Here is a 22,056-nt window from a genome sequence, read left to right as displayed (position 1 = left end):
CACAGGAACAGTGGCAAGTGCTGCTCTACGCTTCTGTAAACAAATGCCGTTCCATCAGAAATCCTGACTGTAAGGCACTATGAGGATCTTGGTGTCATATTGTGTGCACCCTTTGTTTCTGTGAAAAAAAGGTTCCTAAAAAGCAATTAAGTGGTCAGAGCAATTCCTCAAAGGCCAAGAGGGAGCATAAAGTGCTTAGATCTTTTGAAAAGTAGCATGCTACTTGTCAAAGTCATTATTCCTAAACAATAGAGTATAAGAACTATTTACATAGCATTTAGGGCGTGTGTAGTTCATATACCAATACTATGTAATTTTATATATGGGACTTGAGCATCCATAGATTTTGGTATTTGCATGGGGTACTGGAACTTATGCCACACAGATAGAGACGGTCAACTCTACATCAAAGCTCATTGACTGAACTACGCAATTCCTTGTTCTTGTGACTATTTTCTGGCTTTCTTTAGACCAGCAAAAAAAGCAAATTGCTAAAATGATTTTCTCAGGTGGGAGAACGCTCAATGTAACCTCACACTGGTGCATTTCAATATCACCAACCTGCCAATGCTATACATTCTCATGAGTTTTTAGAGTTACAATTAGTGATGCTGCACAGTGCCAACATGTCCTGCTCATAAGCATGCCTGGCTAGAGGACAAGGACCCAAAAACAATTTCTTCCTATTTATTGTTTTTGTTTTATTTCGACGTATTAGTTTAAGAACCTCTTCAACGAAGCAGAGGAGTGAGAACTGGCAGGAGCATCATGATACAGTAGGTTACTAGCGCAATTATGACAATTTTATTAAATCTTTTGCAATACAAATCAACTATATATTGCAATTTATTAATACCTCATTTGTTTGACTAAAGCTAAAATTTAAATCATACCCCTATATAGACAAACGTGTTATCAATGTGTTATGCTTAATAATAAAAACTCTTTACTCAATTTATGTCACTTAAATGTTGAAATTGAATTCAAGTATCTCAACGGTAAGAGCTGTTTATAATGTGTACGTCAGTGAATGTCGTCCCCGTAAATACAGGGGGACGGACGATGGAGAGAGACCATAGCCCCAAGATGGAAAGCACCTGTTTACAATCAATCAATTACATCCGGCTCATTACTATATAAACAATCAGGAGGGAACAGACCAAGAGAGAGGAGAAAGACGGAGATTACATTTTCACGACAACGAACCAACTTTACCTGCTGTTTTCCACATCGCGCTTTTGTAACCAGTTTATTTTTCATTCCGCCGGACTTACTTCAATTCAATCATCGCCAGAGACCCCGGGGTTGGACTACATTATCCATCACACACCGAGGATTCACGGTGAGGTTGCTCCATTTTTTCCGGGAAATTCAAACACATCACGTATCTGTTGACCAGTCATCCGTATTCAGGACAGTTATATACTCAGACTCAAGTTCACTATCATTAGCATTTTCCATATTCATTCATTGTTATTTGTGTTTGTTATATGTTACTGGGACAAGGGAGGGTTTGTTATTGTATATATGGTGTTGTCACACTGGTAGTTTGGTGGATGGATATACATATCCATCTATCTATCTATCTATCTATCTTTATATTAGATAGATAGATAGATAGATATATATATATAATCTATCTTTATATTAGATAGATAGATAGATAGATAGATAGATAGATTATATATATATATCTATCTATCTATCTATCTATCTATCTATCTATATATATATATATATATATATATATATATATATATATATATATATATATATATATATATATATATATATATATATATATATATATATATATATATATACTTATTTTCTGTGTGTGAAATTTGCATTTTTTGTTATTGTATCATTTAATATATTTATCCACCTATTTTTACATATCTGCTTTTGTGTGCTTATGTTTAAACCGTTGATTGTGGGGAAAATTCTATTTGTTAGAGGTACGGCTTGGTATTTATAGATTAGCCTCAGTAATTTATCCAGGCCACAGATCTTGGAAGTGTAGCTGCCGGCTGGGTAAGGGGTCGGCCATTATAAAGTGTAGCAGAATCCCGACTCCAAGGGTCTTGTTTATCAGTAACTAGCAAGGACATGAGAAATTAAACTAATCATGTCAGAGTATTTAAGAAGTGTCACCAGCATCTGTAAGTCTACTGAGTGACTCTATGTACGTGTCAATAAAGGTATTCTTCTTATCCTGGACTGGCTTCATGATTTAGTTTAGACACTATACAACAGAGTCTACATTTGAAAATAATTGAAATTGACACGTCTAAAAAAATAAATAAATAAATAAAAATAAAAATCAAGCCTGCTGAAGAATACAAGAGGCATTTTGAAACTAATTCTATTCAGTTAATGTGTACAAACACCAGTGAGTAAAACAGGCCACAAAGAGCTGGGCTCAGAATTGCTATAGAAAGTCATTCATAATTAAAAAAAAAAAAAAAAAATGCTGAAAAAATATTTGTGGATAATTCCTTACCTGCTGGAGATCAGCAAACTTCTGTCTCCATTCCTAAAAGCATGAGACAAAAAAAAAATGAAAAAGATTTTAAAAGGCAGTAAGAATAAAAGCTAGTCAGAAACACGTAAATAAGTAAATCAAGAGTAAACTTCCAATTTTGAGAACGAACACTAAACATTAGATCACATTTTCTTTTTGATTTCATAATGGTGATAACATATAAAAGCAAAAACATTTGCACTTTAAAATGACATAAAACCCTAGCATTTTACATGAAGATAATCATAACACAAAACCTATGGTCTTATTTAGTGTTTCCAGCTACTTCTATGAAATTTTTGTGGCACCTGTTTATAGCTTTTCCAGCTTTTACAACAGACACATGCTTTAACCTTGGTCTCATCAGGAACTACCCGTGTTAATTACATACTGTAGCAGTTACATGAAAGTAAGGGCCCAGTAAACAAAAAGGTAGAGATCAGAAGGTGGGATTACTCTAGCACTGTGTACATCTTAGCCTCCAACAGTGCTGTGTGACTAGTGTTTTTGGGTCATTCTTGTAACTTTCACTCTCATGGCTATTTTCTGTTTATGATTTTTGTCTAGTGTTTTGGATACTTTTTCCTTTGCTGTTCAGACATGTACGCTTTTGATATCCTCTCTACAATCATTTTATTTTTAAAGTATATGTTACTTCAAGACTGAAACTAGAAAATACATATTATAAAACAATCTGTAAAACTGAAGAGTCTGACAAAGTATGGTGAGCGAAGGGAGTGCTGTGCTCCACTGTGGTGGGACAACTGGAAATTAAATTTGGATTAAGTAAAATGGATCAATATTTGTAAGAAATTAGAAGAGTTACATATTATTGAAAGACCAGACACGCCGCACAGCACAATAATGTGCAGTGAATATACTTGACTTGAGCATTCCTAGTTTTCATCTAAGTTTAGCATTTGTTTGCTCAGAGGTTGATGCTCTTGCTGCTTCCTGAGCAGGTCTTCTCTCCACCCTAGCGGCCCGCTTCTTCTTTTCTTTTGTCGGCATCTTTTTGTGTTAAAACTGATTAAGTCAGTGTTTGTGTTGCAATTACTTAGTATGTTTTCTTTAATTTTTAACTTAAGCTGGCACTTAAGTCTTCAATCTGCCTCAAGAATGATTTAAGATATGAAGAGGTAGGGGAAGTGACCGCAAAGGTGGTAGGGAATGAGAACGGCACCTGTACGCATAAGTCACACGGCTGTCCTGCTGGCCTCTGCCGAGAGTTGATTCTACAATAAAATAAAATAAAAATAAAAAGAGGAATAACCTTGGTGGTCAGTCATCACTCCAAAAGCGGATAGTAAACGTCACGTAGTATATGCATACCAAAATAGGTCAAACGGTTTGCGAGCTACAGGTGATTTAAAATCCTGGACAGACAAACGAACAGCCAAGGTAGCATATTATATGTAAAGATTCTTTTTTATTTATATCATCTTATTTATTATAGAGTATGCAATGTGTAGAGTGGAGGAAGGACTGTTTAAAGAGATGCAAAGGTGGAGGGGATTTATAGTGTTGGGGAAGGAATTTTAAACATTTATTTGAATTTTGTCCCCTTCATAACACGATTATTGAATGCAAAATTGTTCTGATTTTGTTATAACTTTGTATTATTTGATAAAATAAAAAATACACACATAACTATACTTATACTTTAATATAATAAATATTCAAAATATACCATTATTCCTTGATGATGAAAAATTAAAAGAACACCCCACCTAAGAACATTTTTTGTATGCTACTTACTCTAATCTTAAGACTAAAATTTATGATATAGTAAATGTCAACAGTGACTAATGCTGTACAACAGCAAAAGATGTAAGAAAAAAAAGTATGGAAAAAAGAAAAAATCTCACGTAACTTGTGTTGCAGAATCCAAATGTCAGTCATCCAGTTGTATATACAAAACGTGCAAAACGCTTGATTTTTATTGCTAAAATATTGTTGCACATGTGTGCAGGGCTTGTCAGTTGGTAATTATACTCCGAGTCAGGGGTTGGCACTGTCGCCTAATGCCACTTCTCTTTTTAACTCTGTAGAACAGATAATTAATGGACATGATACCAATGATGTCACTTCCAGCCTCCAGCCACCTGAACCTGCCTCTTCCACGTTTCCATCCTGAAAACCAGTTCCACTGCCATCTTGGCTCCAGTCTGTTTCTGACTCATGTCTCTGAAGACATTCTCACATTTAATTTTGTTTCTGACAAAGTTACAGTTATATGGGGATCACCTAGGAGCTCAAACCTTTCATAATTGTTTGTGGTCTGTTTGTTTTATAGTAGTTACTTCCACAATAATAAGCCCACATCATAAACCGAAAACTTAAGCCTCATGGGAATGACGTTTAGAATTGAAGACCCGCCACTTCTCCTCATTCACTGGTCAAGAGTCCTGTCTTCAATTCAAAAAGTGACTCCCATGAGGCTTTAGTCAGTTAATGATGTGCACTGATTATTCCAGAAGTCACTATTTAACAATATTGCATTTTGAACGTTTTATAAATACGACTGGATACGAAGTAACACAAGATTTTTTTTTTCTTTGGACGTTTTTCACATTATTTGTCACTGAATAGCACTGGTCACTTTTGGCTTGTATTATATAATAAAGTTTTTTCTCTCCATTTTGCATGAAAACAGATTATATTTTTTCTTAGCCACCACTTAATAGTACATGGGGTAAGTAACAAATAAAAAAAATCATTTTTGGGTGGACTATATATTTAATATGAGTTGAGATATTTAACTAATTATTATTATTATTTTTTTTTTTTTTTAAAGAATGGACTTACCAGATCCTTCTTCTCCAAGGCCAAAGCCTTTGCCTCTGCCATTTTGGCATAATTACCCTGGTAGGCTTCATTCTGTTCCTGAAGCTTCCGCACTGTAGCTGAGTAAAGAAATGAAAACAAAAATTGCTAACAGGACCTAATTACTTTTCTCTTCCAATTAGAACAAGTAATGTATTTATTAAAAAATATATATCAGGAAATGAACATAAATGCTGTCTACATCAATAAAAAAAAATCTGACTTCATAAATTAATGATTTATGAACAAATTAAACCAATCTTCTTCTTCTTCCAGCTGCTCCTGCTGTGAGGGGTTGCCACAGCGGAGCACCTTTTTCCATATCTTCCTGTCCTCTGTATCTTGCTCTGTTACCCCCATCACCCGCATGTCCTCTTTCACCACGCTACTCAAATTAACAGATATGTTACACTGAATCAGTAGAAAATGACCTACTTAACACAGAACTCCAAGTAGGTTTAATGGCCTGGAGCACAATGCAGGCACAGGTGCTCAAGGTTGGTGCTGCAGAGCCACAGTGGCTAATAGGTTTTGTTCTAATCCAATTCAGATGCACCCAGAACATCCACATGTGGCCTCATTAACACATTATGAAATCTGACCAGAACATCATATTTTTTTACAGTATAACCTGCTGGCTTTTTATTTTGTTTGCATTTTTGCAGATTTCTGAGTAATGCCTAGACAATATTTGCCTATGCTTAGTCTTCATGTTTCCAGAGTTATCCAGGGTCTAATTGCAAAATTAATATAAAAAACATTTCACATTTAAACTTAAGGAATCAACATAAGTAGAGGTAATGTAACAATTGTGACACAGCGAAACTGGAAATTCAAGACGGTTAGCATTCTTCGAAGAAGAAAAAAATATTTTTCATATATCAGATACAACTTTATTACTGAATAAGACACCATTTTAAACAAATCAGTAAGTTGAGGATGAAAGTTTCCATTCCTCTGGGCTACAGACTTTCAAACTCTGTTTCACCACTATGTTTAGTCAATTAGGGTGCCTACTTTATTTAAATTAGTGGTAATGATAAAATAATAGATAAGAAACAAAGTTATTTCAGCCTTCACTTGCTATATCAGATTTTCAGTGGGTTTATGTACATTTTGTTAATATTTGGTGCCACTGCCTTTAAAATCCTTAACCTGAATCAAATGCTTAGGGTTGCCTTCCACAGGCTTCTCACAATACATGCCAGGAATATTTTCCCATTCTTCCTGACTGAATTGGTGTACGTCAGTTAGAGTTTTGGGCCTCCTTTCTCGGACACACTTTCCAGTCCACAGATTGACTTTAAGCCATTTTTGTTACAACTCTTTGTGACCAAGTTTGAACTTTCTGGGTGATGACTTGAAGTGTTTCCTCAGAATTTTATGATAATCCTCCTTCCTCATGATGCCATTTAATTTCTGAAATGCCCCAAACCTTTTACCCCCACAATATGATGCTACCACACCTATGTTTCACAGCTGGGATAGCATTCTTTGGATTAAAAGCCTCACCCTTCTTGCTCCATACATTGAATTGATCATTAGATAGATACATAGAACTTTATTAGTCCCTAGGGAGAAATCTGGATTTTCACAGAAGCTTAAATAAATAAATAAATACACATACATACATACATACATACATACGCTTGAACACATACCAGGATGACTAAAAAGAAAGAAAATGTCCGACTTGGTTGTCACGGTCACACTGAAGCATTACATAGGGTATTGCTGTTGGTATAAAGAATCCCGTTGTACCATTTCTTGACACACTTCTGCTGAAGAATTAATTGGTGAAAAGTCATCAGTGCTAGTGTGTCACAGAGATGATGAGCAGTATTGTTCCTAATGGTAATCAGTTTTATTTTCATTCCCTCCTTCGCTATGACCTCCAGGAGGTCCAAAGTGTGCCCCATGCCTGAGCCTGCTCTTTCAATCAGCTTGTTGATTTGGTGGGCATCTCTCGAAGTGATGTTAGCAGCCCAGCCCACTACAATGAAGACTGCACTGTCCATCACAGATTTGTAGAAGAGGAGAAGGATGTCACCACCCACATTAAAGGAACACAGTCTTCTGAGAAAAAAGAGCTTGCTCTGTCCTTTCTTATACAGTTCATCTGCATTTACAAGACCATTCCTACCAGTTATTGATGTGGACCTCCAAGTACTTGTAGGAGTGGACCACTTCGACATCCACCCCCTGAATAGTTACCTGATATAGAGGCTTCTTTGGTGTGGTGAAACTCAAGAAGTAGTTCCTTGGTTTTACCGATGTTAAGAATATAGCCAAAGAGTTCAATTTTTGTTTCATATGCCCACATATGAAACACCTCCAAAAGGCAAAGTCTTTGTCCTGGTGATCACGTGCAAATTTCAGGTTGGAATTTTTAATGTCGGTCTTGGAATATGGGCTTCTTTCTTGTGTGGCAGCTAATCATGCCATGGTATTGAAGGACTCCCTTACTAGTAGATGTTGATATTTAGATGCCTAATGCCGCCAGTTCCATTGCTTTTGTCTTGGGGATTCAGTAAAACCCGTCAGAATAAAGTTCATTCATCCTTGGGAGTTAATTTGTGTCTCCTTCCTTGATGATGCAGAATCTGTGTTATTCTTAGATATATTTGCAGAATCTGTGATATGTTTAGATATTTGTATTTGTGTACAATTGTTTGTACTGATGCTTGTGGTACCTCCTGTTGTTTGGAAATTGATCCTTAAAAGGAATCAAACTTGTGGAGGTCCACTTTTTTTTTTCCTTCCTGAGTTGGTTGGGGGGATCTTCCAACTGGCTCTAAAGGTACACCCTTAAATCCTTAAATACAGCCACAGAGGCACAGCCAATTAAATCAATTACAATAAATTTGCCAATCAGAGGCTTACAAAAGTCATTAAAATAATTTCTGTAATCTGTTTAAACAGACATTCACGATGCTATAAGTACACACTTGACCCACTGAACATCTGATAGTGTAAATAAAGGCTGAAACAGATCTGTCCCTTAGGTATTATTTTGACATTACGACTTTATGGAAATAAAAGTAGACACTGTAATGGACATAACACAAGGAATGTCTAGTAACATGACACGTGGAGTTTGAAAAGTCTTAAGCCTTGGTGTTTTTGCCTAAACTGTATGAATAACACAGTATAAAGCATATAAAAAATGTATTGGACATAATGTAAAACTCTGAAAAGTACATATTAAAAGGAAACAAAAGGGAAAGTAACAAATGGAAAACAAATACGTACAATCCTGATGTTTTTCTAATGCAATTTCAAGCTTCTCTTTTATCCTCAGCGTGTTTCTCAGCTGTTCAGCACAATCTTGTAGAAGTGAGAGAGAATGTGGACCAGAGACAGAGTGGGAACAAAAAAGGACAACAGAGGGTAAAACATGAGTGAAAGATGGAAAACAGTTTTCATAAAGTGATAACCAGGTAAGAGGGCAAGGCCAGAAATATTGATTCTGCTTCACTCTAGAGTAGGATAAAACACAGGGTTTACTAAATGGAAGTCATGGAAAAGATGAAGTAAAGGTAAAGTCAATTAGGGGAAATAAACACAAGAATAAGCTGTAAAACTCTTAATCTGCTGATTCAAAAGCTGTTTTCTGAATTCACCCAACGTGACCAGTTGTCCCCAAATTTTAGGGGTACTGGAGTGTGGCCAGATTGCCCTTCCTCTCACAACTCCCTTTAGCTCCCTTTTGTAGAAATTAGGGGTAACATGATCTTATTGTAACACCAGGTCACAGGGTTTTTAAAAAGAAATAAAAGCTTAAAAAATATCTGTAATAAAAAGAATTGAATCCTTTACAAGTTGTCAGACACACTTTCCAGTCCACAGGTTGTTGATGGGATTCAGTGATGGCCACCCCAATACTTCCTACTCACATTGTGCACACACACTATGTGAGTAGGTACAATTCCAGTTTCATGCAAAAGTTTTAACATTTTGGCCAAATTACATATATTTGATGACATCTGAAGTAAAAAATTGTCAATGAAATGTTGACAGCAAATAAACTGAATGGCATTTTACTGTACAGTTATGATTTAATAAACAAACTAAACAAATGGGAAAAAAATCAACTATATAGTAAAAAAACTAAGATCTATGTGTGTCTGGTCCCTCTGAGCAATCTGATTGAATCAAAAGAGGAAGTGCGAGTGCAAGACATGCGAAGAGGAGTAAAAGGTGTAATCACCTTCAAAACTGGAAAGCATAAAAGTGGAGAGGAGGTGAGCAAGGCGTCTCAAATTTACAGAGTCTGAGAAACAAGCTTTACTAGAATGCCATCGGGAGAGTAAACGCCACTCAAAAGAGGCTGAGACACACGAGGATACCGAGGAAAGGCACTTACGGCACACGTAGGGCAACAGATATCAAATATCTTTTAATTTACACAATTACATATCTTCAATAAGTCACATGGCAGAAAAAAAAAAAAAAAAAAACATTAATGAGTAATGTGGCCTTTGCAAAAGATTGGGTACCCTATTAAGTCAATATTTAGCAAAGCCCATTTTGGCTAAACTCGCAGCTCACAAACTCTGAACACTTGTTTTAGAATTGTTACCTCCATTATTCCTTGCAAATGGCTTCCAGCTGTGTGATAGTCTTGGGCTGTCTTGTGTGTACATCGTGTTTAAGATCTACCTACGGATTTTCACTGTCTGGGGACTGTGAGGGCCATTCCAAAACCACCTCCTTGTGTTTCTTGTGTTACTTCAGTGTGTTTTGAATCGCTGTCTTGTTGTAGAAGCCATGCTATTTTCAGCTCTAGTTTCATCACTGAGTGTCTGATATTAATATTTAGTGGAATCCATTCTTCCCTGTGCCTTAGTGGAATCCATTCTTCCCTGTGCCACTAGCTGCCACACATGCCTGAAGCCTAATAGATCCATCCCATACTTAACAGCTGACAAGGTGAGCTTTTCTTCACATGCTGCTCCTGTTTTCCCTCCTTTTGCGTTTGTGGCCAAAGAGTTTGATTTTAACTTTAGTCTACTGCTCTTGGTCCCAAAATGCCTTTGTGTTATGCAGACGTTGCTTTGCATACTTCAAACATTGTTTTTTTCTATAATGAGATTGCAGATGTAATTTTCTTTTAATGGCTCTTCCATGAAGACCATGCTCATCTCTTACAGTAATACGGAGCTTTTGCTTTCTGACAGTTTTCTAGGTCTTCCAGATCTTGTCTTGACTTCCATGGTTCCTGATTAACAAATTCTTAATGACACTTCACACTGTCGAAACTGTCAGCTGGAAGCACTTTGATATCTTTTTATAGCCTCTATCTCCCCCCCCCCCCCCCCCCCCCCCCCCCTTTGTAGGCATCAGTTAGTTTCATTCAGATCCTCAGTCAGTTGCTTAGAAGATCCTATGGGTGTTGAGTGTTGCACAATGTTGAAAGAGCCAAAGAATTTAGCAGCTGGCAATTCCTGGCCAACCTAAGACCAGACACATGACCTAAAGAGTCCTGTGGACATACAAATGAAAGAGTACCCAAACCTTTGTCCCATTTACTCATTTTTTTGTTTTAATATTTTATTAGATCATCAAATAATGTGTAACTGTACATTAACATTTTCATATGCACACTATGATGGAGTGAGAACTCAGTTTTAACACAGTGTAGGGGGAACAGACAAGATGTCAGTTCTTTGATCTGGTTATAGACGTGTTGACTCGTGGGTTAAAAAAAAAAAATAGTGTTGTGTAGCATCAGAAAAGAGAGCGGAGAAGAAGTTGGAAGAATGGAGAAGGGCTTCGGAAGATAAAAGGTTGAAGATAAATAGAAAGAAGACAGAATATACCAGGTTTAATGATGAGCAGGACATAGAAGTTAGCCTGCAGGGACAGCTACTGAAAATTGTGGATACATTTAAATATCTAGGATCAGTGGTAGCCAATGATAGAAAATAAAATGCAGAGAGTTCAGTGTGGATGGAGTAATTTGAAGAAGGTATCAGGAGTATTGTGTGATCCTAGAATTAAGGCAAAGTTTTTTTTTAACTTTTATTGAGTTTATTTAAAGCATGTAACATTCCATACAATCAATTCAAACTTAACAAAACTAAATTCAATTCAGCTGTCACTCATGAGAAAGACAGAAAGGCCAACAACCAGAATAAATAATAATAATTCATTACATTTATATAGCGCTTTTCTCAGTACTCAAAGCGCTATCCACACAGGGAGGAACCGGGATGTGAACCCACAATCTTCCACAGTCTCCTTACTGCAAAGCAGCAGCACCTTTGACAGTGTTATAGAGGGAAAGGAGTGTTTCCCAAACCCCAATATAAGTGCTTATACTAAAATACTATTGATTAGATCCTGCTAGGTCTTGAAAATGTTTTGAACAGATACTCTGAGAGAATTAGATTTTTTCCAATTTCATATAGTATGTAACATCAGATAAAGGCTAAGTTTAAAGGTAAGGTTTACGACACCAGCAATGACTGTGGAGCGGAGTCATGAGCAGTAAAGGGAGTGCAGGAGAAGAAGATGTGGCACAGATGAGAACGTTGAGAAGGACGTATGGAGTTACAAGAAAGGACAATAAGAAATTAAATAATCAGAGGTGCAACAAAAGTGGGCGAGATATTTAAGAAAGTACAGGAAAGTAGGCTGAAGTGGTATGGACATGTGATGAGGAGAGACAATGAATGTGTGGGCAAAAGAATGATGGGAATGAAAATACAGGGCAAGAGAAAGCGAGGGAGGCCAAAGTTGAGATGTGTGGATAAAGTAAATGAAGATTTTAGCTGTGTGGAGAAGGCTGATCAGGCACATTGAACTGACATAGAAGAGGAAAAAGATGAAGACGACAACATTATCATTTTCATTAAAATGGCACTATTTAAGTTTGTTTTGCTGTCAAAGTCAGATTTACTTTTTTACTTTACAAATGTAATTTAACCAGAGGTGTACAAACCTTTGTGTGGAACTGTAAATCAGATTGGCTGTTATAGTATAAGTTAACACAATAAATTTCAAAGCAAGTAAAGATGACAAAAGCTATAAACATTAAGTAAATGGCCCTAGGTCTCTGCTGGAATAATCTCTTACAGTGGTGTGAAAAACTTTTTGCCCCCTTCCTGATTTCTTATTCTTTTGCATGTTTGTCAAACAAAATGTTTCTGATCATCAAACACATTTAACCATTAGTCAAATATAACACAAGTAAACACAAAATGCAGTTTCTAAATGGTGGTTTTTATTATTTAGGGAGAAAAAAAAATCCAAACCTACATGGCCCTGTGTGAAAAAGTAATTGCCCCCAGAACCTAATAACTGGTTGGGCCACCCTTAGCAGCAATAACTGCAATCAAGCGTTTGCAATAACTTGCAATGAGTCTTTTACAGCGCTCTGGAGGAATTTTGGCCCACTCATCTTTGCAAAATTGTTGTAATTCAGCTTTATTTGAGGGTTTTCTAGCATGAACCGCCTTTTTAAGGTCATGCCATAGCATCTCAATTGGATTCAGGTCAGGACTTTGACTAGGCCACTCCAAAGTCTTCATTTTGTTTTTCTTCAGCCATTCAGAGGTGGATTTGTTTTGGGTCATTGTCCTGTTGCAGCACCCAAGATCGCTTCAGCTTGAGTTGACGAACAAATGGCTGGACATTCTCCTTCAGGATTTTTTGGTAGACAGTAGAATTCATGGTTCCATCTATCACAGCAAGCCTTCCAGGTCCTGAAGCAGCAAAACAACCCCAGACCATCACACTACCACCACCATATTTTACTGTTGGTATGATGTTCTTTTTCTGAAATGCTGTGTTCCTTTTACGCCAGATGTAATGGGACATTTGCCTTCCAAAAAGTTCAACTTTTGACTCATCAGTCCACAAGGTATTTTCCCAAAAGTCTTGGCAATCATTGAGATGTTTCTTAGCAAAATTGAGATGAGCCCTAATGTTCTTTTTGCTTAACAGTGGTTTGCGTCTTGGAAATCTGCCATGCAGGCTGTTTTTGCCCAGTCTCTTTCTTATGGTGGAGTCGTGAACACTGACCTTAATTGAGGCAAGTGAGGCCTGCAGTTCTTTAGACGTTGTCCTGGGGTCTTTTGTGACCTCTCGGATGAGTCGTCTCTGCGCTCTTGGGGTAATTTTGGTCGGCCGGCCACTCCTGGGAAGGTTCACCACTGTTCCATGTTTTTGCCATTTGTGGATAATGGCTCTCACTGTGGTTCGCTGGAGTCCCAAAGCTTTAGAAATGGCTTTATAACCTTTACCAGACTGATAGATCTCAATTACTTCTGTTCTCATTTGTTCCTGAATTTCTTTGGATCTTGGCATGATGTCTAGCTTTTGAGGTGCTTTTGGTCTACTTCTCTGTGTCAGGCAGCTCCTATTTAAGTGATTTCTTGATTGAAACAGGTGTGGCAGTAATCAGGCCTGGGGGTGGCTACGGAAATTGAACTCAGGTGTGATACACCACAGTTAGGTTATTTTTTAACAAGGGGGCAATTACTTTTTCACACAGGGCCATGTAGGTTTGGATTTTTTTTCTCCCTAAATAATAAATACCATCATTTAAAAACTGCATTTTGTGTTTACTTGTGTTATATTTGACTAATGGTTAAATGTGTTTGATGATCAGAAACATTTTGTGTGACAAACATGCAAAAGAATAAGAAATCAGGAAGGGGGCAAATAGTTTTTCACACCACTGTATATATATTTCTCTTCTGGTTCGTCATGCTTCCTGTTCAAAAACGTTCCCACCCACACGCAGCCGACACGGCATTTCTCGATTCCTATTCCTGCTCTTCCAAACCCTTCTCCATGCTGCCTGAGGCCTCCCATACACCCCCACGGTGCTTTTCTCGATTCCTATTCCTCCTTCGGACGACCGCGTTCCCCGCTCCTCTCTCATGACCCCATTGGTGTCACGTCACCGCCCTATATCTAGCCTGACCCGTGACCTTTCACTTCAGCCATGTGTGCGCCTGGGATTCTTTTCCGTAGCCTGTTACAGAAAGATACTCTGTCGACCATAGCCATTGGTTTCGCTCCTTCGTATTTTTGTTATACTGCGACGGTTGTTTCCTAAGCCTTTGTTATAAAATGAACGACAGTATCTTCTCTGTCGACGGGTTTTTGTACAACATCATGTCAATTTTGGGATTCGGCAACTACCTGTTCCTATCAGCGGGTTATTTCTTGACACAAACGGTTGACGAAGGCAATGCACTCTCACTACGACATAGGGCAGTAGATTTCATTGCATCACATTGGGACAGATTTGGAGACGTTCTTCCTGTTGTTCTTTCCAACGCAAGTCGAGTTATCACAACAAGTCAAGAGTACTATCAATACATGGCAACATCTGGAGTTTATGGTGGTGAAGCTGAAATTCAAGCTCTTTTCAAGATTCTCCATGCTACCATTGTCATTTACTTCAAACAGCCACGGTCAGTTGTACGTGGCTTTTTCTAGGGTTAGATCTTTCGACTCATTATCTGTCATCTTCACCAAAACACCTATTCACAACTGCGTCTTTCAAGAAGTATTTATTTCTTCTGGAGTTCTGAATTCCTTTCTCACCATTTTCCATTCATATTCTTACACCGCCGTATGCTATGGCGAGCGTCAGCTAGTTACTATTAAAAGGACAACCATTCCTTTACTCCTCTGGGGGAAAAAAAAAGGAAGTTACATGATCACTAAAATAAACAAACAGACACACCCATACACATTCTAAGCCATGCTATGCTAACTGGTATTCTTGGTGTTCATTCACTGAGCATTCTGCCTTTCCTTTGTTCAGAGAAGTAAGCTTCACTAACAGAATAAGCAAGAATGTGCTTTGTTTTGCATTTAGATCTTTGCAAATTAAATTACAGGAAAATCCAAATTATTCCAATGTAATGCGGGCTAAGGCTGTGCAACATGTAAAACAAATAAGAAGTAATTATATTGCACTTCAATACGCACTGCATGGCTGTTTTGCTGGTTTCAGATGCCTACGTTTGTTTAAATTTAAATAAACGTCTCATTATAATGGCCTCTAACCAGGTGTAGCATATAGTGCAAATGCAAGAGCTAGAAATAAAACAAAAACAGCTCTCATTTTTACTTCCCCTTACGCAGTGGATTCAGAAAGTTATTTAGACCCCATTCACCTTCAGCACACTTTATTGTGCTGTAAATTTAATTTTAAATGGACTGATTTGCATTTTTGCCTTTCAATCTACACTGAGTAACACATAGTGACAAAGTTAAAACACATTTTCACAAAGGTTTGCAAAGTCTCATTTCTAAGTTGGTGGACCTTGTGCTGTGGCAATCTAAATTGTGGTCAGGTGTATCCTGTGTGCTTTGATTATCCTTGAGATGTGTCTAGAACTTGAACTTGTTTCAAAGTGAACTGACTGGACATCATTGAGAAAGGCACATACAGAGTGTCCAACATTGCATACTGCATGTAAGGACAAAAAAACAAGCCATCAACCTGCATGATCAAATAATAGTGAGGCATGGATCAAGGCAAGGGGATCAAACCATTTTGAGTGCTCAAGGAACACAGTGGCCTCCATACTTGTGAAATGGAAGAAGTTGGGAACCACCAGGACTCCTAAGAGTTGGCCATTTGGCCAAAGTGAATAACCAGGCAAGAAGGGGCTTGATCAGGGAAGTGACAAACACCCCAATGGTCACTCGAAAAGATATGGGAGAGACCGCTGAATGAATGACCATCTTGGCAGCACTCCATCAATCAGGTGTTTATGGAACGGTGGCTACATTTACATTTACATTATTTAGCAGACGCTCTTATCCAGAGCGACTTACAACAGTGCTTAGTAGTCTACGACTGTTCTTCAGTCTTTAAGGCTAGGATTAAATCTACTGTCATTAAACAAGTTACCGCTGACCAAGTTGTACACAAAACCATGCTAGAAGAAAAGTTGTTAGTACAAAAATTTTTTTTTTTTTTTTTTTTGAGAAAAAGGGTAGAAAAAAAGTATGGGGACTTTAGTCCAAGTGCTGTTGAAAGAAGTGTGTCTTCAGACGACGTTTGAAGACAGTGAGGGTCTCCGCTGTTCGTACAGCAAGAGGAAGTTTGTTCCACCACTGAGGAGCCAACACTGCAAAGAGTCTTGATGCATGTCGTCTTCTTCTTTTAAGTAAGGGTGGTTCGAGACGAGCAGTGCTTGATGTTCTGAGAGAGCGAGAAGTGACACGCTGCTTAACCAGTGCTGATATGTAAGGTGGTGCAGTTCCAGTTTTGGCCTTAAAGGCCAGGGTTAGGGTTTTGAACCTGATGCGGGCAGCCACAGGGAGCCAGTGCAGGTTCCGCAGCAGAGGTGTAGTGTGTGAGAATTTGGGAATATTAAAAATGAGTCTTGCAGCTGCATTCTGGATCAATTGAAGTGGTCGTGTTGCCTTTAGTGAAAGTCCAGACATCAGAGAGTTGCAGTAGTCCAGCTTAGAGATGACCAAGGTCTGGACGAGAAGCTGAGTAGCCTCTGTAGTGAGAAAGGGGCGGATTCTCCTGATGTTGTAAAGAAGATATCTGCAGGACCTGGAGAGGTTGCTGATGTGTGGAGAAAAAGACAATGGCTAGATGGAAATCGCTTGAGTAAAGGGCTCTGACAGCTACAGGAAAAAAGATTCTCTGGTCTGATGAGACAAAAATTGAACTCCTTGGGCAGGCTACAAGAACTAAGTTTGCTGAAGACTGGCACTGCTCATCAGCTGCCAAATGTTGGTGGGAGCATCACACTAGGGGGGTGCAGGGAAAGGGAGACTGGTCAGAATTGAGGGGAGGATCAATGCACCCAAATACAGAGAGATCCTTGAAGAAAACCTGATCTGGAGTGCATGCAACCTCAGACTGTAGTGATTGTTCATTTCTCAGCATGACAATTACCCATGAAAGTTAGTGGATTGGCAATACTAAGTTGTAGTGTGTTGCTGGTGTGTGTCTGTCTGTCTGTTTACCCCTCTAATGGTAACTGGGACCCTGTCCAGCATTTGTTCATGCCTTGCAGTCTTTGCTGGCTGGAATAGGCTCCAGCAGTCCTGCGACCCTGTTCAGGGCAAAGTGGGTTAGAAAATGACTGACTAACTCACAATTACCCAAAACATACAGTCATGACAATGCTATAGTGCCTTCTGGATAAGTCTCTTAACCATTCTTGACCTGAAGATGGCAGTTCATGGATGTTTCCCATCCAATCTAACAAAGGTTGACAGGATCTGCCAGGAAGAATGGCACAAACTGCCCAAATCCAGGTAGAGACTAACCCAAGAAGACCTTAAGCTGGAAATACCGCTAAACAGGCTTCTACAAAGGACTCAATTACGGGTCAGTATACTTAAAAGATTTCACTTTTTAATTTTTAATAATTTTGTAGACTTTTTTTGAAAACTTCTTTTTATTTGTCATTATGACTTAGTGAGTGTAGACTCGGGATGCACAGTACACCAGAACTTAAAAAGTACTGAAAAAAAATACAAATTTTTAAAACAGTGCGATACCAGCATTTTATTTTTCGTACTGGAAGTAAACATTAGTTTTCCACCTGTTTATGTCCCACTCCCCCACTCTTTGACATACAGCAGACTGCAGTGAGGAAAGCTTCAATGTGGTGAAGATTCTAGAGAGGGAACTGGAAGTGCTTCAACATGCTGGACACTTCAATGAGGGGTTGGGAGGTCAACGCTGAAGTGCTTCAAGAGGGAACCGTTCCACGTTGACACCTATTAGTGCAGCACACCAGGGAGACAGGACCGAGGACTGGGGGTTGGGTTTGGTTTGTGGAGAGTTATGTCCTTTATATGCTTTTGGACCTCATTGCCAGTAACAAGTAGGTATCAATACCAAAGTGAACATTTTGGTAACTTGAGTAGACTGATGGGAAAAAATTGCAAGTTTATCCATTAAAAATTATATTTACAACACAATAAAGTGTGCTGAAGGTGAATGTGTCTGAACACTTTCTCCATCCACTATATATACTTAAAAGTTGCGTATTTCTAGTTAATTCAAATGGATCATCAGGATGCACCAAGTATCAGTTTCAGGCATTATTTAATTCATATGCCTTTGACTCTGTTGTTTCACTAATACAATGTCTTACTTGTGTTTTTGAGTGGATGAGTAGTAATTTTTGTCAAGCTAAATAAAGAGAAAACAGAAATTTTATTTTGTGGCAATAATGGATATAATGAGGTTATTAGAAATAAACTTGATGCATTAGGATTAAAAGTCAAAACAGAGGTAAAGAATTTAGGGGTAACTGTTGACTGTGACCTTAATTTTAAATCGCATATTAATCAGATCACTAGGACAGCATTTTTTCACTTAAGAAATATAACAAAAGTTAGACCTCTTATATCATTGAAAGATGCTGAGAAATTAGTTCACGCTTTTGTTTTCAGTCGACTAGATTACTGTAACGCACTCCTCTCAGGACTACCCAAAAAAGACATAAATCGACAGAAACTAGTGAAGAATGCAGCTGCTAGAATCCTAACTAGGAAAAGAAAATCCAAGCACATTTCTCCAGTTTTGATATCACTACACTGGTTACCTGTCTCATTCAGAATTGACTTTAAAATACTGCTTATGGTTTGCAAAGCCTTAAATAATCTGCTCCATCTTATATATCGGAATGTCTGACACCTTATATTCCAAATCGTAACCTTAGATCTTCAAATGAGTGTCTGCTTAGAATTCCAAGAGCTAAACTTAAAAGAAGTGGTGAGGTGGCCTTCTGCTGTTGTGCACCTAAAGTCTGGAATAGCCTGCCAATAGGAATTCGCCAGGCTGATACGGTGGAGCACTTTAAAAAACTGCTGAAAACACATTACTTTAACATGGCTTTCTCATAACTTCATTTTAATTTAATCCTGATGCTCTGCATATTCAATTAATTATCATTACTATTCATGGTGGCTCCAAAATCCATACTAACCCCTGCTCTCTCTTCTGTTCTTTTTCTGGTTTTCTGTGGTGGCAACCTGCACCACCACCACCTAATCAAAGCACCGTGATATCCCCACATTGATGGATTAAAGGCCAGAAGTCCACGTGACCATCATCATCAAGTCCTTCCATGAGAACCCTGAATACAATGAGGACTGATTGAGGTCATTGATGTTAGGTAGAATGCCTAGAGGGGGCTGGGTGGTCTCGTGGCTTCAGAACCCCCTGCAGATTTTATTTTTTCTCCAGTCGTCTGGAGTTTTTTTTTGTTTTTTCTGTCCTCCCTGGCCATCGGACCTTACTTTTATTCTATGTTAATTAGTGTTCTCCGATTTTAATTCTCGCTTTGTCTTTTTTCTTTCTTCATCATGTAAAGCACATTGAGCTACATTATTTGTATGAAAATGTGCTATATAAATAAATGTTGTCGTTGTTTGACAGCATGTCAGTTAACATGGGACATAATGTTTGGCATTTTATCTTTAATGTATTCTACTTTTTGGGACCAACAGCCTAACAAAGCTGATATTGCCACATGTGGGAAAACATTCAGCAAACACCTCAGAATGGGATGAGCCAACAGAAAAAAGATCAGTAGTAGCCGTATGATGTGGCAGCCAGCCGTATGATGTGTGTACCACCATGATGCCTGCTAGGTAGTCCCATGCTCCTACATATCAATAACTTTCCACTCTTTCTTTCTTTAGACCTTAATGCAGCCAATGTTCAGCTAAAACATTGCCAACTGAAACAGAGAATCTGAACTGTGCAATGACAAAAAAGCAAAAAGAATAAAAAAAAAAAAAAATCACCATCCATTGTATATTGAGGAATAGATAGATAGATAGATAGATAGATAGATAGATAGATAGATAGATAGATAGATAGATAGATAGATACTTTATTAATCCCAATGGGAAATTCACATTCAAATAAATAAAGAATAAAGAAACAGCAAACTGGCAGAGAGTTGAACCACCCACCCAGCTAGAGTTAGCGCTTCCCGAAACGTGGTTTACAGCAACCACTCTACTGGAGCGCAAATGTATTTGAAGTTAACTGCTACTAATTATTGCTTTAGGTCTTATTTTTGTTTCAGAAACAAGAAGATCTTCTGATGACGTAGCTTGGAACAACATAAGCAAGTCACATATCGTGATCATACACATTTTGTTCACAGCTCTCTCAATACAGTCCTTCACTCTAAGGTATGAAAATCTTAGCTTCAGGCAGCCCCTGTAGTTTACCATAATTCTTATTAAATTAACATCACAGCATCTTGGTTCTATTGTTTCAGCTCCATCCTTACGTTTACTTTCTCACATAAATAACCTTCTACAAGATAGGACTTGGTGATGCCATCTGTCTGTCTTACTGAGAACTGGCTATTTATTACAAAAAAAAACACAGGACTGGGAGGTATAATGAATATTGAGGTTATGTATTTCATACATTTTTACAATTTTTGGAAGAGGTATAGCGTTACTGATTTTTTTATTGCTCGAGTATTTGCATATTATCACCCTGACACGGCTGCTAATGTATAATTGGCCTGACTATTAAAACCACCTACCAAGCATGTGTATGCATTGTCATTTGAATGGCTGAAGCTCAAGTAATTTTCTTTTAACCTATAGCAGATCTGTTTTTAAGTCTTTGCTCATAACATAGAATTCACAATTTACCTTTTACACATCTGAGCTCATGTCTCTGGTGCTCCCTACATAGATTTGGCCCGTTCTTCTCATGTTTGCATGGGACTCCTCTCATAGTCCAAAGAAATGCTGGTCAGGTGAACAGGTGATCCTAAATTGGCCCTAGTGTGTGGTTGGTGTGAATTTGTGTTCTCCCTGCGATAGACTGGTGCCCTGTCCAGGGTTTGTCCCTGTCTTGCACCCTGTGCTAGCTGGGATAATCTCCAGCAGACCTCTGCAATCCTGTTCAGGACTAAGCGGGTTAGACAATGACTGACTGACTGACATATGAGCTCATTTTGAGGAAATGGAGTGTAGTGATAAGAAGTAAGACAGACTACAAAGATGGCAAACTTAGTCTACAGAAGGAGGGCACAAGTGATGATATTACCTGTAAAAAGAGCACTCATGGATCTATTGTACAGAGATGGTTCGACGAGCAACAAAACATGGTCAAACAAATGCTATGCCTAACAAAGATCGCTACCAAAGCTAACAGTACTACATACAGTGCATCCGGAAAGTGTTCACAGGGCATCACTTTTTCCACATTTTGTTATGTTACAGCCTTATTCCAAAATGGATTAAATTCATTTTTTCCTCAGAATTCTACACACAACACCCCATAATGACAACGTGAAAAAAGTTTACTTGAGGTTTTTGCAAATTTATTAAAAATAAAAAAATTGAGAAAACACATGTACATAAGTATTCACAGCCTTTGCCATGAAGCTCCAAATTGAGCTCAGGTGCATCCTGTTTCCCCTGATCATCCTTGAGATGTTTCTGCAGCTTAATTGGAGTCCACCTGTGGTAAATTCAGTTGACTGGACGTGATTTGGAAAGGCACACACCTGTATAAGGTCCCACAGTTAACAGTTCATGTCAGAGCACAAACCAAGCATGAAGTCAAAGGAATTGTCTGTAGACTTCCGAGACAGGACTGTCTCGAGGCACAAATCTGGGGAAGGTTACAGAAAAATTTCTGCTGCTTTGAAGGTCCCAATGAGCACAGTGGCATCCATCATCCGTAAGTGGAAGAAGTTCGAAACCACCAGGAC

The 22,056-nt window shown here is 38.2% G+C and overlaps 2 protein-coding genes across 3 annotated transcripts in view; one reads left to right on the top strand and one right to left on the bottom strand.

Annotated features, from left to right (window-relative positions):
• LOC127529167 (uncharacterized) overlaps positions 1-22,056 on the top strand; it is a 445,804-nt gene that overhangs the window by 22,783 nt on the left and 400,965 nt on the right. The gene's annotated exons all lie outside the window — the stretch shown is intronic.
• golga1 (golgin A1) overlaps positions 1-22,056 on the bottom strand; it is a 119,930-nt gene that overhangs the window by 69,828 nt on the left and 28,046 nt on the right. For both annotated transcript variants that reach the window (XM_028809141.2, XM_051931975.1), the window contains exons 4-6: positions 8,603-8,677; positions 5,333-5,430; positions 2,504-2,536 (exon numbers count right to left, since the gene is read on the bottom strand). In XM_028809141.2, the coding sequence (XP_028664974.2) occupies positions 2,504-2,536; positions 5,333-5,430; positions 8,603-8,677 (206 nt within the window). The remainder of the gene's footprint in view (positions 1-2,503; positions 2,537-5,332; positions 5,431-8,602; positions 8,678-22,056) is intronic.

The sequence above is a fragment of the Erpetoichthys calabaricus genome, chromosome 9 (genome assembly GCF_900747795.2).
Source record: "Erpetoichthys calabaricus chromosome 9, fErpCal1.3, whole genome shotgun sequence".
In the NCBI taxonomy this organism is placed as follows: domain Eukaryota; kingdom Metazoa; phylum Chordata; class Cladistia; order Polypteriformes; family Polypteridae; genus Erpetoichthys; species Erpetoichthys calabaricus.
The sequence above is the reverse complement of the archived record's forward strand: the minus strand, read 5'-3'. Positions and strand labels throughout refer to the sequence as shown.